General features: G+C 44.7%; 1 protein-coding gene across 3 annotated transcripts in view; it reads right to left on the bottom strand.

Moving 5' to 3' along the window:
• DGKG (diacylglycerol kinase gamma) overlaps positions 1-12,332 on the bottom strand; it is a 195,608-nt gene that overhangs the window by 51,659 nt on the left and 131,617 nt on the right. For all 3 annotated transcript variants that reach the window (XM_081063127.1, XM_081063126.1, XM_081063128.1), the window contains one exon: positions 10,447-10,537. In XM_081063127.1, coding sequence (XP_080919253.1) covers positions 10,447-10,537 — 91 coding nt within the window. The remainder of the gene's footprint in view (positions 1-10,446; positions 10,538-12,332) is intronic.

Here is a 12,332-nt window from a genome sequence, read left to right as displayed (position 1 = left end):
CTGAGGGAAGAAAAGGCAATAAATTGAGTGGTGCTGATGAGTGGTGATAGCATTATCGGAAAGACAGTCCAGTACAATTAAAAAAAATTGGCTTGGCATGGATGGAAGGAAATCTTACAAGACAGTGGCTTCCCTTGAGTTCAGAGGGACTGTTTTATATCATTTTAGGAGTTCATGTCTGTTGTGGGCAGTTAAACACTAATACTAAGAATATATCTTATATGGTAACATGAATATATATCATTTAGTAACATTAACATATATCATTTATTGAGTATTATCAAGCAGGCACTTCATATATTTTATGTTTAATCCTCACGACCTTGCTATCTTGGTATTTGTGTCGTCGTTTTCATAGATGAAGAAGAAACATTGACTTAGTGAAACTAAAGAAGGTCCTTCTTTCCAAATTTATTCAGGTGTGTGGTAGGCTTCATGAACCTGCAAATTTCCTGCATGAGATATAAATGACAAGGTCAAGAAGACAGTCCGACTTAGCATATACTCGACGCCTGCTAATCTTGTGTGCTGTTACCTATGAGGCCATTTTTGAAGTATTCTAGATGCAAGAGATTTGCTTCTTCATTTTAAAGAGGATACTGGAAAAATGTGGAGTCTATCGAGAGAAGAGTGGTCAGGAGAGTCATGGGTCTGTACATCGAGTCAGATAAGGAAGTGGGGATGTGTAGCTCTGTGAAGATCAGTAAGAGACAACGTGGAAGATTGAAGCATGAAGGGCAGTCATATGGCGGAGCAAGAAGGCATGATTTATGTGCCCCTAGAGGGTGAAAACAGGCCTAATGGATGGGCAATTCAGTCGTGTATCCCACAAACACTTACTGACCACCTGTTTTGTTTCAAGCATTGTGCTAAGTGCTGATAAGGGAGGGATATGGCAATGAATGGGACATATATACTTGTTCAACATCAGGAAGAACTTTCTGAAAGTCAGAGCCGTCCAAAATGGAACAGACTTCTGGACAAGTAGTGACCTTCCTGTCCCTGGAGCATTCGGGAGGAGGCTGGATGTACACTTAGAATATGACAGAATGAGTTTGTTGAGTGGTCAGTGGGACTAAACCCCTCTCCGGTTCACAGATTCAGAGTCTATGTTCTGCCTTATTTTGTTTGGCAGGCTAGAGTGCTGTTCTGAAAAAGTGTCATCTGCCCCCCTGCCCCCTCCCACCAGCCTTGCCCACTCAGCTGTGTGCTCTGTGTTCCCTCACAGTGAGCTCTGGTCGGCCAGTTAGACTGGAAAGTGGCTGCCATCTGTGACAGGGATGATGGCGTTTTGGCAGGTTTGTGTGGGTTCAAGGAATGCAGCATTGAAGCCATGTACACACAACCTGCTTAGGAACATGCCATGGGCAGAACATGTTTGCTTCCTCTTCAGCCCTCCTCTGTTGCTGTGCCAGGCGGGCACAATGGTGCCTTTGAGAGGGGCAGCTGGAAGGGGGTGTTGGCAGGGAGGCTGGAAGTAGAGCATTGCAGCTGGGGGGAACCAAATTCATTTCCAGGAGCAAGCCTGCACTGGGTGCCAGTTTCCAAAACAAAACTGCTGTTTCTCAGAGCTCATGGTGGTGGGTTGCCTCAGAGTTGGACGGAGGGCAAAGCCATTTCCTATCCACTGCTCCACCCTCCTCAAGTTAAAGAAACGTGGAGTGTTGAGGCATTTTTGCTCTGGATGCAGGTTAACAGGCTTTGCTGTCTGTCTGCAGAGCTCAGGCCAACTTGGGGTGGATGAGGTTTTCTAAGTGGTCAGACCTTCCTGCAGACAGAGCAGGGCTGATGGCCATAGGGACTGGCAGAGCTCAGGGGCAGGTAGGCTTCTGGGCCATGAGCAAGGGGTCAGTATGGAGATTCCTTCTTCTGCCTTTCAGGGTCACTTCCTCTGAACCCATAGTTGCCCTGCACCCATGCTGCCCTCTGGGCTCTGCCCACTCACTGTCTTAACTCTTTTTGGTGGGAAAGAGGTGGGAGAACTCTGGCATTTCCTGTCCTGGGTTCACAGTTGTCCCAGACCCTCTGCTACTTTCAAAGTTCCCAGCAACAACTCAGAGATGGGTGTGGGAGGTCTTCCCACTCACCACAGTGGTCGCAGAATGTCTGAGTGCCAGGCCAAAGGCTCAGCCATCTCCCCTTTGTGTTACAAATGGACCAGGGTGGTTCCCTTTTATTTGGGTTGCTTCCAACAAAAAGGTCTCCCTTGAGACTGGTCAAGTGGTCATTTCTATTACTGTTCACACTAATTATGAGACTTTTCCCACTTTGATTTAATTTTATAATCAATATAGAGTAATTACTTCATTTCAGGCAGTATGCTAGGCCTGGAGATATAGAATGAATAAGATAGAGTCCTTGCTTCAAACAGCTGACTGCCTGATGTACGTGCCAAGTCCCCGATGGGAACCTCACTACCACCTCCTTAGACAGATGAATTAGGTGGCAAAAGGAAGTGTAATGTGGAGGCCAGCTCCTACAGGGAATGCTGTGGCATTGTGAGTGAGGGGCTCATCCGATCTTGGAGTAATTACTTATCTTTCAGAAAATCAGTGTCCTTGTATAAATAATGGGAATAATCCACACCATGTAGAGTTCTTATGAGGATTAAATAAGGTGATGTCTGAAAGTGCCAGGACAGAACTTATCACAAGGTAAGTGCTCCGTAAGTGGCTGCTATTATCATTTGTTGATACGAAGGGACTTGAGATGTAACATATATGCGTGTACATTGGTATTATCCAACCCCTTGTTAGATGTGCCCTTCCTAAAAGAGTCAATTCTTCTACATTTTTAATTCCTCTTCTATAGAAGACTAGGATTAGCAAGTTTATGATCTCACTGACTAACATAGATAAACAAAGACCTATCTACTATAGCCAAAAAGATGCACTTGTGTATAATAATCTCTGTCTGTTTCATAACTCAGTTGTAGAAGCAGAAAAGGACTGGAACGGTTCTGTTCCCCAAGGTCGCTGAATCTCCTGAGTATGGAGATGAAGACCATGAATTCTTTTTAGTATTCTAAAAAGTCTCAGAGAAATAATACATTTCCCACTGATAAGGCCTCACAATTCATTATTACTTAAAAGATACATTTGCTTGGGGAAAGTTATTCTTTCACTAAGGGACCTTGACAGTAGAAAAGTTAAGCTCGCTGGGGCAGAGGTTACCGTGAAGATCTTCCAGGAACCTTTCGTGGGGTTGCCTTTTAACCCAACACACTGAGTCATGTGACCCCAACCTTGGTCTTCTGAGACCTCCCTGGGCCTAGTCTATCCACTGGGCTGTGTATCTCCCCACTGAATTCATCCGTAAAAGTTATTCCAAAGTCCTTGGAAGACACAAAGTATGTATAGCCAGGAGTCTGAAGACAAAGAAAATCAAAGCAATTCACAAAGAACAAAGGAAATGGAAAAGAACAAGAAAATAAAAGCATGTGGATAAAATGGAGGCTTGAAGTAAAATGCAGGGTACACATCTGAAGGAAATAAAAAAGTGGGTCATTTAAGGGACAGAAAAAGTTATGTGTCAGAAACTGCAAGTAAACAATGGGATTTTATAAGAGAAAATTGACGGAAACAAGTAGGCTGAAAGATTTTAAGGATCAGTGAAGGAAACTTGTAGTCAGTGCCTGGCTGAAAGAAGTAGAAAGACAGGGAAGATGGAGTTGTGTTTAAAAATGGATAAGGTTTAAGAAATCAAAGAATCATAGAGGTCCTCCAGAAGCCTGATTTTAAAGAAATAAGGGCTAATATTATTACAGGATTAAAACAAGGTCAACATTATAACCATGCTGATCTCTGTTGGTGATGTTGTGGATTACTTTTCTTTCTTGCCCCTCTATAGTTTAAAATGTTCTACCATGAATTTGGATTACTCTTATAATCAGGAGAAGAGTGTAGCAGACATAGCAGGGAGGAGGAAGAAACTGAGGTAGGGGCATTGGAGCACTGTAGGATGGGCAAGGAGAAGAAATCGAAAGTGGCAAGAGCTGCCTTGGGTGATCTCACAATGAAGATGGTGCTGGAAGATGGAGCCACTGGACTTGACTGAGGAAGGGAATAATAGACTAAAAGCAAGATGTTTCTCTCAGGCCCATTCCGACCTTCTTTTTGCTTTAGTGTTTGATGCATAATCAGGTTGCCACCTTCAGTTTTCCAAGAACTCAAAATCCCTTCTGATGCCCTTCTCCACTTTCCCTTCCCCATGAACATGTCCTCATTTCATCTCGGAATCACTATGGCTGGGTTGATGGGCTGAGCGTCTGGTCAGTTCCCACCTTCATTACTCCAAACTTTGGAAGTCTCTACCTGCCCAGACTGAGAAGGTTTTGATGATGTCCAAAGAGGCCAAAGTGCTTGAGGATCTCTTCCTCTCTAATTTAAGAGTGCAATATTGCAGGTGGATACCAAAGGAAAAATAAGCCAGTGTTCACAGTTGGAGCTGGAGAGCCATGAGTTCTCTTCTGCTACTTACTGGCAGGATGTACGAGGTCAAGATACTTAACCTGTAAAGTCCTTGATTTCTCTCTTTTGAGAAATAATCGCACTTAATTGGATTAGAGTTGCTAAACTAAAGGAATCTGCCCAATCTGAAAGTAATCACGTTCATTATTTATTAAGCTTCTTTACATGCAAATGGCTGTGCTAAATGTTAGGTCTAGAATTTATGATTCTCATAGACAGGGCCCATATCATGATATGGATTAAATATCCCTAGCAGTCTGCCTAGCACGCTCCCTTCTGTAAAATTAAATTTTTAAAAATTGAGATGAAATTCATATAACACAACATTAACCACTTTAAAGTGTCTAATTCAGTGGCATTCAGGACTTTGACACACAGTCTTTTTAAAGTGTTAGAATAAGAGTTATTTGCGTTGGTTCCATTTTGTTACAATAAAAAATGCTGCACAGTACCTTGGTCCTCATCCTCTGGTGAGCTCACGTGCAGCAAATTCTCTAGGGCCAGGTTGTGAAGAACCTGCTGGGTCATACAGTCCACAAAGGCATTTTCAGTTCAGCATATATTGTCAAATACAGTGGTTTGCCACTTACGTTCCCACAGACAGTGTCTGAGAATTCCCATTTCTGCTCTTCCTCACCGTCATGGTGGGGTATCCATGGAGCACTACAGAGCAGTTGAAAGTAACAAGCAAGCTCTGTCAACATGGATATGGGGAGATCTCAGGAATGTAACGGTGAGTGAAAAAGGCAAGTTGCAGAACACAAAGGATTGTGGGGGAATTCAGTTCTATCTGTAATTTATTTCTTTGGTTAACAAATACTTGAAGGGAATAAAACACATATGGACAAGTATCAATTCTAAGTGAAGGGGAAGTTGGGAATATTTGATATACTCAAGTCTCTGTAGTATTTTTTCTTTTTTTAAAATCCTCAATTGGAAGGGGGAGAACTGAGGTGCCGATTCCCAAAATATACTGGATAACAGATTTATTTGAGTAGCTTCCAAATTTGGACTCCCTTTTCCTCATGTAGAGGTTCATATTACTGGAGCTGGCTCACCTTCCCTTGTGAACATTGTTTTAAAGTAGATAAAGTGTCAAGGAATTTTGGAAGTTCTTGTTTTTAGCCAGTAAAATGAAAAATTTCCACAGCATGTAAAGTATGTGCTAGAATCAAAGCCTCCTGGTTTGTTCCACTTGACTGATCCAGTCTAAAATCCTTTGCAAGGCTATTCTGGGCCTGGGGTAGGGGAGCTGACTCATTGTGCCCCTCCTTCACTCCATTCCCCTACCTGTTTATTCAGGTGAAACCAGATTAGAATGAATGTCAAGGGTAGCTTAGGAAGTGAAGAGAAGTCAGAGACTCAGAGACCCTGAGAGACTGCCTCAGACCAGGGATGCTGAGAGCCATCTGGGTGACACGCTGCCTTTTTAATGACAGCCAACCACAATTTACTGAACACCCATTTTCCAAGAACAGCACTAGCTTTCACAAGCTTTCCTCTGTATTCCGGTGAAGGAAGCATTTAGGGTGAGCAATTTTTTTTATGATCTCTTTTTGATAAATGTAAAAAAATCTTTTGCCTGCTTTTAATGTTATCTGAAATGTGAAAATAAATAAAAGTATGTGAATAAAAGCAGATCAGATATGACCTGCCTAAGAATCTCTGTTCTCGACTGAAGTACTAGTACTGCACTGAAACTCCTTGGTTTGGGGCAAATCTGTATTTGAAGCCTGACCTGACACTCATAGTCTGTGTGTGAAGACAGGGGATTGTAATGGTGGCATTAAATCTTCTATTTTGAGATTTGGATCTCTGGTATAGTTTGATTTAATGAGTGTAATTTAGCTTGGGACTTTTGAAAGCTTTCTTTTCTTTCTTTGCCTCTTAATGATTCTGCTTCCTATACATTTGCTATGCAGACCAGTTTCAATGTTTCTATTTACTTCTGCCCAGTGCTGGCCCTGGGACTTGGGACAGGTTTTGCATCTGTGTGGGAGCCACTCTCAGCTCCAACTGAAATCTACATAACATGCAAAGGTTGCGATAACCACCGGCTGAATTGCACCTTCCCCCACTCCAATGGATAAAGCCGAACTCAATAGAAAATTCCACTACAGGCCGAAGCGATTTATATCCTGGCTAGAAAATATAAAACTGGAGACAAAAGACTCGACGCAGTAGTTTGCAGCAGACTCTGCCCAGCCGACCTTCTCTTCCTCTAGTAAATCTTCCTTCTATATTTCTACCTGACTCGTGAATTCCTTCACTGTCCGTGAGCAAGCAGACACAACACTGTGGACCAGGTAAGCTTCTTGACTTCTCTCAGCCTCTATTCCCTTATCTGGAAAGGTGATTGTGACACCTGCAACATGAGGCTGCTTTGCAGATTCTGTGAGGTGCTTAGCACCATTCCCATTAAAAACAAAATAATACAAAACCTGAAAACTTGCAACTTGAGAAGTAGGCTAAGGCCCTTCCCCCCATTTTATAGATGCAAAGCCTCAAACCCAGATGCACAGTTCGCCAATTTATTTAACCTAATTGCAGAATAGGGCTAACTCCCAGGTCTTGTGTGTGACAGCAGTAGGTCTCGAGTCACCTTCTCCCCATCTGAGTCTCTTGAGTCCTCAAAACAGTGTCCACAGTGATTTGGCTCCGTGGCTCCCCAGAACCCCTGGACCCAGTTTCCTTAGCACCAGTTAGGTGAGTACTATGTGAATTCTTGTGTGTTCTGTCAGCCGGGCTATAAGCTTAATTTCAGAGAAGGGACTAAGTTTCCTAGTCCTTCTCAACAAGCCACTAGACTCAGACAAATAGGATGTATTTCATGTGAAAGCCTCTTCATGGAGATCTTCCTTGCATAATCTCATTTTAGCATTAAGTTTCACCATCTAAATTTTAACCAGCATCAGACACACACACACACACACACACACACACACACACACACACACACGACTTTATCTGTTCCCCTGAACCATTTACCTTTTTGCCCTTTCTCAAGTCGCTGAACCTCTCAGCCTCAGTTTCCTCACCCATAAAGTGAAAACATTAATACTTGCCCTGCATGTTTTGTGGATCACAATAACACGAGATGCTGTGTGAGAAAACTTTCTGTAAACTTCAAGGCAGTTTTCCTCTGTGACTGTCACCTGCTGCCCAGCCTGAACCCATTCCTTCCTCAAATGAGCAGGAGGAATGTGTTTCTGTTCTTTAGAAGCATTTCTCAGCAGATCTGCCCAGCTGAGAGGGAACCAAATGGTCCCACATTCAATAAGGAGGGAAAAATAGTGCCTCTGTGCTGAAGAACTCACTGAGTTCCCAGCGCTTGTTAGGTAAATCTGTATTAATTGGCTTCTAAGCGAAACTCATTCCAGGAGACCTAGAACCTTCTCTCTTATCAATTTCTAACAATGGAATCTTAGTCAAGTTACTTAATGTATCTGAGCCTCAGTGTCATTATTTAAAAAATGTAATAGTACTTGCCTCACTGGGGTATGGTGTCAAACGAGGACACATTATGGTAGGCCGTCAAAGCATGTGACTTTTCCCTCTTACCTTTTCATTTTTCTCTCCCTTCTGTTTACCCTTCTAAACCTCTGTGCCTCAGCTTATTTTTCTATGAAATGGGGATAATACCTGGCCTACTTAGCTCATGGGGTTGTTGTGTGACTATGGAATAAAGGCTGCAGTCGGGTTTTGAACATCGTGACGTGTAGTATAAATACCTGTCTGGGGTTATTCTTGGGATAAGAAATTCTTGACCTTGAAATGAAGAGTGTGCTGGTTCTCACAGGCCTAAACTGATGTGCGCGGTGCTCACATGTAGAAGATCAGTTAACATAGTTTCTTTGCTCTTGCGGAGGCCCCTCGTGCTCTCACATGTTTCTGTGGTGCTCTGCAGCCTTCTAACGCCTGTCACGCACATGCCTCACCTCCTTGTCTCTGTCCCCCTCTGGATCACAAGGCACAGGACTGTCTACCCACTGTTCTCTGCATGCAAAAATGGCACCTGCCCCAATCCTGTGGGGTGTCAGGAGCCACCTGTCACAACCCCCCTCCCTTAGCCTCATCAATAAATAAATACTAAAGAGACTCATTATGGGGAGATAAGGAAAACAGGAAGTGCTCCTCAAAGCTCTCAACGCACCACAGTGTGAACAAGCAACCTCTTCCAGAGGCCTCCAGCATCTTTAGCAACCAGGCCACCAGCCTGCTGTGAGCTTGAGGATGAGCCATCCTGTCTTGGACCCAGAGGGGACCATCAACAAGGCTGGCCTGGAGCTGGAAGCCGGGAGGGCAGGCCTCAGAGGCCGGGGAACTAAGCTGCTTTATTCTGGGCACAGTTTCAAGGCCATCTGCAGGGAGAACAAGCAGTCGCTGTGCGCCTGCAGCTGGCAGTGGTTAGGCAGGGCTGTCCCTGTCTTGGGGTATATTTAAAGAGACCCCACCAGACAGTCACGCCAACAGGAAACATGCACACATCTCTCCGTTAGCTTCTGGCCCAGCACTTGCTTCTCCCAGGCAATGGATTTACATATCAACAGAAGATGGCTGGCTCCTCAGCCTCTTTTAGGTGTAGGTGGTACCACCTGGGGACACACCCAGGCTCCTGGGCCTCTCTGCCCTCTAACTGAGCTGGCCAAAAGTTCAGAGGATTAGCTGGATTGGCTCCTCCCACCCTGAGGTTGGTAACCCAGCAACCAACCGGGAGAGGCAGGCAGATAAGTCTAATAGAAGCACAGAATTTCTGGCTTTGTATTTTGTTTGTGAAAACTCCCTGTGAGCACAGGCTCCCTTCCGGCAGGGTGTGGTGGGGTTTTCCCACACTGCCTCAGGCCAAATACTTCTCATAGGGATGCCCAGGCCCCAAAAGACTACTAATGCATGTTTAGGGACAAAGGCTGTGGGCCAGGACGAGCCCATCCTGGCTGAACTCTGGCGGCCCCATTCACTTGTTTTTCTCAAGTGAAAACAAGACTATAGGTCTGAATCCCATAGGATGGTGGGGTTGCTAGCTGAGAACCATGGGCAAGGGAACCAACGGATCTGAGTTCCTGCAGAGATGGAGCTGGTGTGCATAGAAGTTTGGGCTTTCAGGTGGCCAGAGACCAAGGGGACCCTCTCATATCAGTGAGAAGACTTCACCAGAGCAACCCAGCAGAAGTGGGGGTGAAGGGGTGGGAAGTGGGCAGCTTATCAACTAGGGAAGGAAAGCCGACAGGCAAACTGTCTGAGGCAGGCTGCTGCAAGTGCCGGAAGAATTAGTAAAACACGAGTGCACCAGCAGGATCAGCTACATAATTTGAAGGGCCCAATTCAAAATGGAAATACAGGGCCCTTTGTTAAAAAATTATCAAGAATTTCAAGACGGTGACAGAAGAGCATTAAACCGAGGGCCCTTCTGAGCAATTGTACAGGTTGCACACCTACAATGTGGACCCTGGATATCTATGAGTCGACTCCTTTAAGCAGCAAAGAGAGCTGAGGTGGGTGAGCTGGGGAATGTTTGGTCACCTGTGGTCTTAACTCTCATACCTCTTACCCCTGCTGCTTTGTGGCCATCAGTTCCCAGACTTTTTCGAGGCTTGGAACATTGCCTCTACCCCAGCAGCAACTCCTCTCCCTGTGCTGGCAGCAACTAAGTCTTTGCCTCTCTGAAAAAGGGGACTTGTGAGGCCACAGTGGGGAGAGGGGTAAGAGAAGGAATGGACTGTAGCCCTGGTTGCTTTGGGCGTTTAGGCCCCAGAGTGACTAAGGACTCGCTGGACAGGTTAAGAAAGGCCAATGCAGCCATTGAAGCCTCCACCGAGTGAGGCTGCCGAGGGGTTTGGGAACAGCATGGCGGTACAACAAATGGATTACACTCTGGATCACCTCTCAAGGATCTAAGGGGACATGTCCTGAGAGTGTGTGTGACAGTCCAGGAGCAGAACCAACGTCCAGGAAGTCTTCTCCCCACTTGGGTACTTACCTCCAACTCTATATGGTCATGGAGTTTCTTGCAGGTCGCTGCAAAGGTCTCCGAGGTGCCAAATTCAAAGTACCACAGCTTGTTCTTCATCCTGGACCATGAAGCAAAGAGATGGCTCAATATCTGTATTTGAAACAGTCAAGTAAAGTAGCTGTATTATCGGGGCTGGGAGGTCCAAGCCCTCAGCAGTCCCCAAGCTGCTGTTTTGCTTTTTCGATTTTTTTTTTATTGGGGAGGGGGAACAGGACTTTATTGGGGAACAGTATGTACTTCCAGGACTTTTTTCCAAGTCAAGTTGTTGTCTCTTCAGTTTTAGTTGTGGAGGGCGCAGCTCAGCTCCATTTGACGTTGCTAGTTGCAGGGGGCACTGCCCACCATCCCTTGCGAGACTCGAGGCGTTGAAATGGCAACCTTGTGGTTGAGAGCCCACTGACTCATGTGGGAATCGAACCGGCAGCCTTTGGAGTTAGGAGCAAGGAGCTCCAACTGCCTGAGACACCGGGCCGGCCCCCAAGCTGCTGTTTTAGCACTTGTTAATCAGATCATCCGGGATGGAAATATTTTCCCAATTGTTCTTGCTACGAACTTAGAGAAAAACCCACTCATTTCTTAGACATCATGGCTTCTCTGGGTGAACTGCCAACTGGTCTCTGAACTTCTTGGTTAGAGCAGGAGAAAGGCCTGCTAGCCTCTGTATCTGGATGAAGGGAAGAGTTCCATGAAAATCAACCAGAGGTGGCAAGTGACAGTATGCTCTGGTCACTGTCTTTTCTACTGCTAATGCAGAGGGACTTCAGGCAAAGCTCTCTCTTGGATTTAGTTGGGGTACAAAGGGAAGCTCAGACAGGTTTGTAAGACTTGAGGGATGTACTGTCTCAGGACAGAGGAGCGATAACTCCTCAATAAACCAGCCAAAGCATGTGCTACTTTGTCTATGCTCTAATTGGGAGAAGCACAGTGGAGACAATTAGACACAGATTTGCAGGCTAGGAGGAAAGAGAAGATAAAAAAAAGTTGAGCTGTACGATAGCAATGGTTTCCCCACCTCTTCCTCAATTGTATTTACTTAGATCATCACCATCTTTCATTTAGGGGTAGATCTTGTCATATTTGGTTCAAATTAAGAGCTCACTATTTTGAGCTTTAAATTTTCAACATTTTCCTTAGTGGGGAAAAAACAATGGGGTTCTCAAATAGCTGAGGGCTTTGCAAAGTCAGATGGTGAGTCCTGACACTTGGTCGTTGTGGTCAGATGGTCTCACCAGGAAGTGATTCTGAATGTATTCCATTTCTTCTATCCCAACTGTCGTCCCACTATCAGGGGGCTGGCTAAGAGAAGGGACACTTGTCTAGATTATAAACTGGCAGATTTTGCTAAGGAAGGATTAAACAAAATCATATTCTCAGCACTTTCTTCAGTAGAGAGGAAGCTACCTTGCATTTTGCTAATTCTCTGATTTGTGAACGAAGAGGGAAGGATCATTCTTCAGAGAGAAGAAGGCTTTTAGTTCTGCCTACCGTGTTTCCCCGAAAATAAGACCTAGCCGGAACATCAGTTCTAATGTGTCTTTTGGAGAAAAAATTAATATAAGACCTGGTCTTATTTTAATATAAGACCGGGTATATAATATAAGAGCGGGTCTTATATTAATTTTTGCTCCAAAAGATGCATTAGAGCTGATTGTCCGGATAGGTCTTATTTTCGGGGAAACACGGTAGTATCCCTTAGGCCATAGCAGATGACTCTTCAGAATAGCAGACACAACTTTTCTCCCTACATTTCCCAGAAAGACAACCTAGAACTTGAAGATGAGATTGTGTTCTTTCACTGCATGAAGATTTCTAAGACCTAGCTGATTGGGAAGTCAACTTTCTGACTCTTAACA

This window comes from Rhinolophus hipposideros, assembly GCF_964194185.1.
Source record: "Rhinolophus hipposideros genome assembly, chromosome: 2".
NCBI lineage: Eukaryota > Metazoa > Chordata > Mammalia > Chiroptera > Rhinolophidae > Rhinolophus > Rhinolophus hipposideros.
The sequence above is the reverse complement of the archived record's forward strand: the minus strand, read 5'-3'. Positions and strand labels throughout refer to the sequence as shown.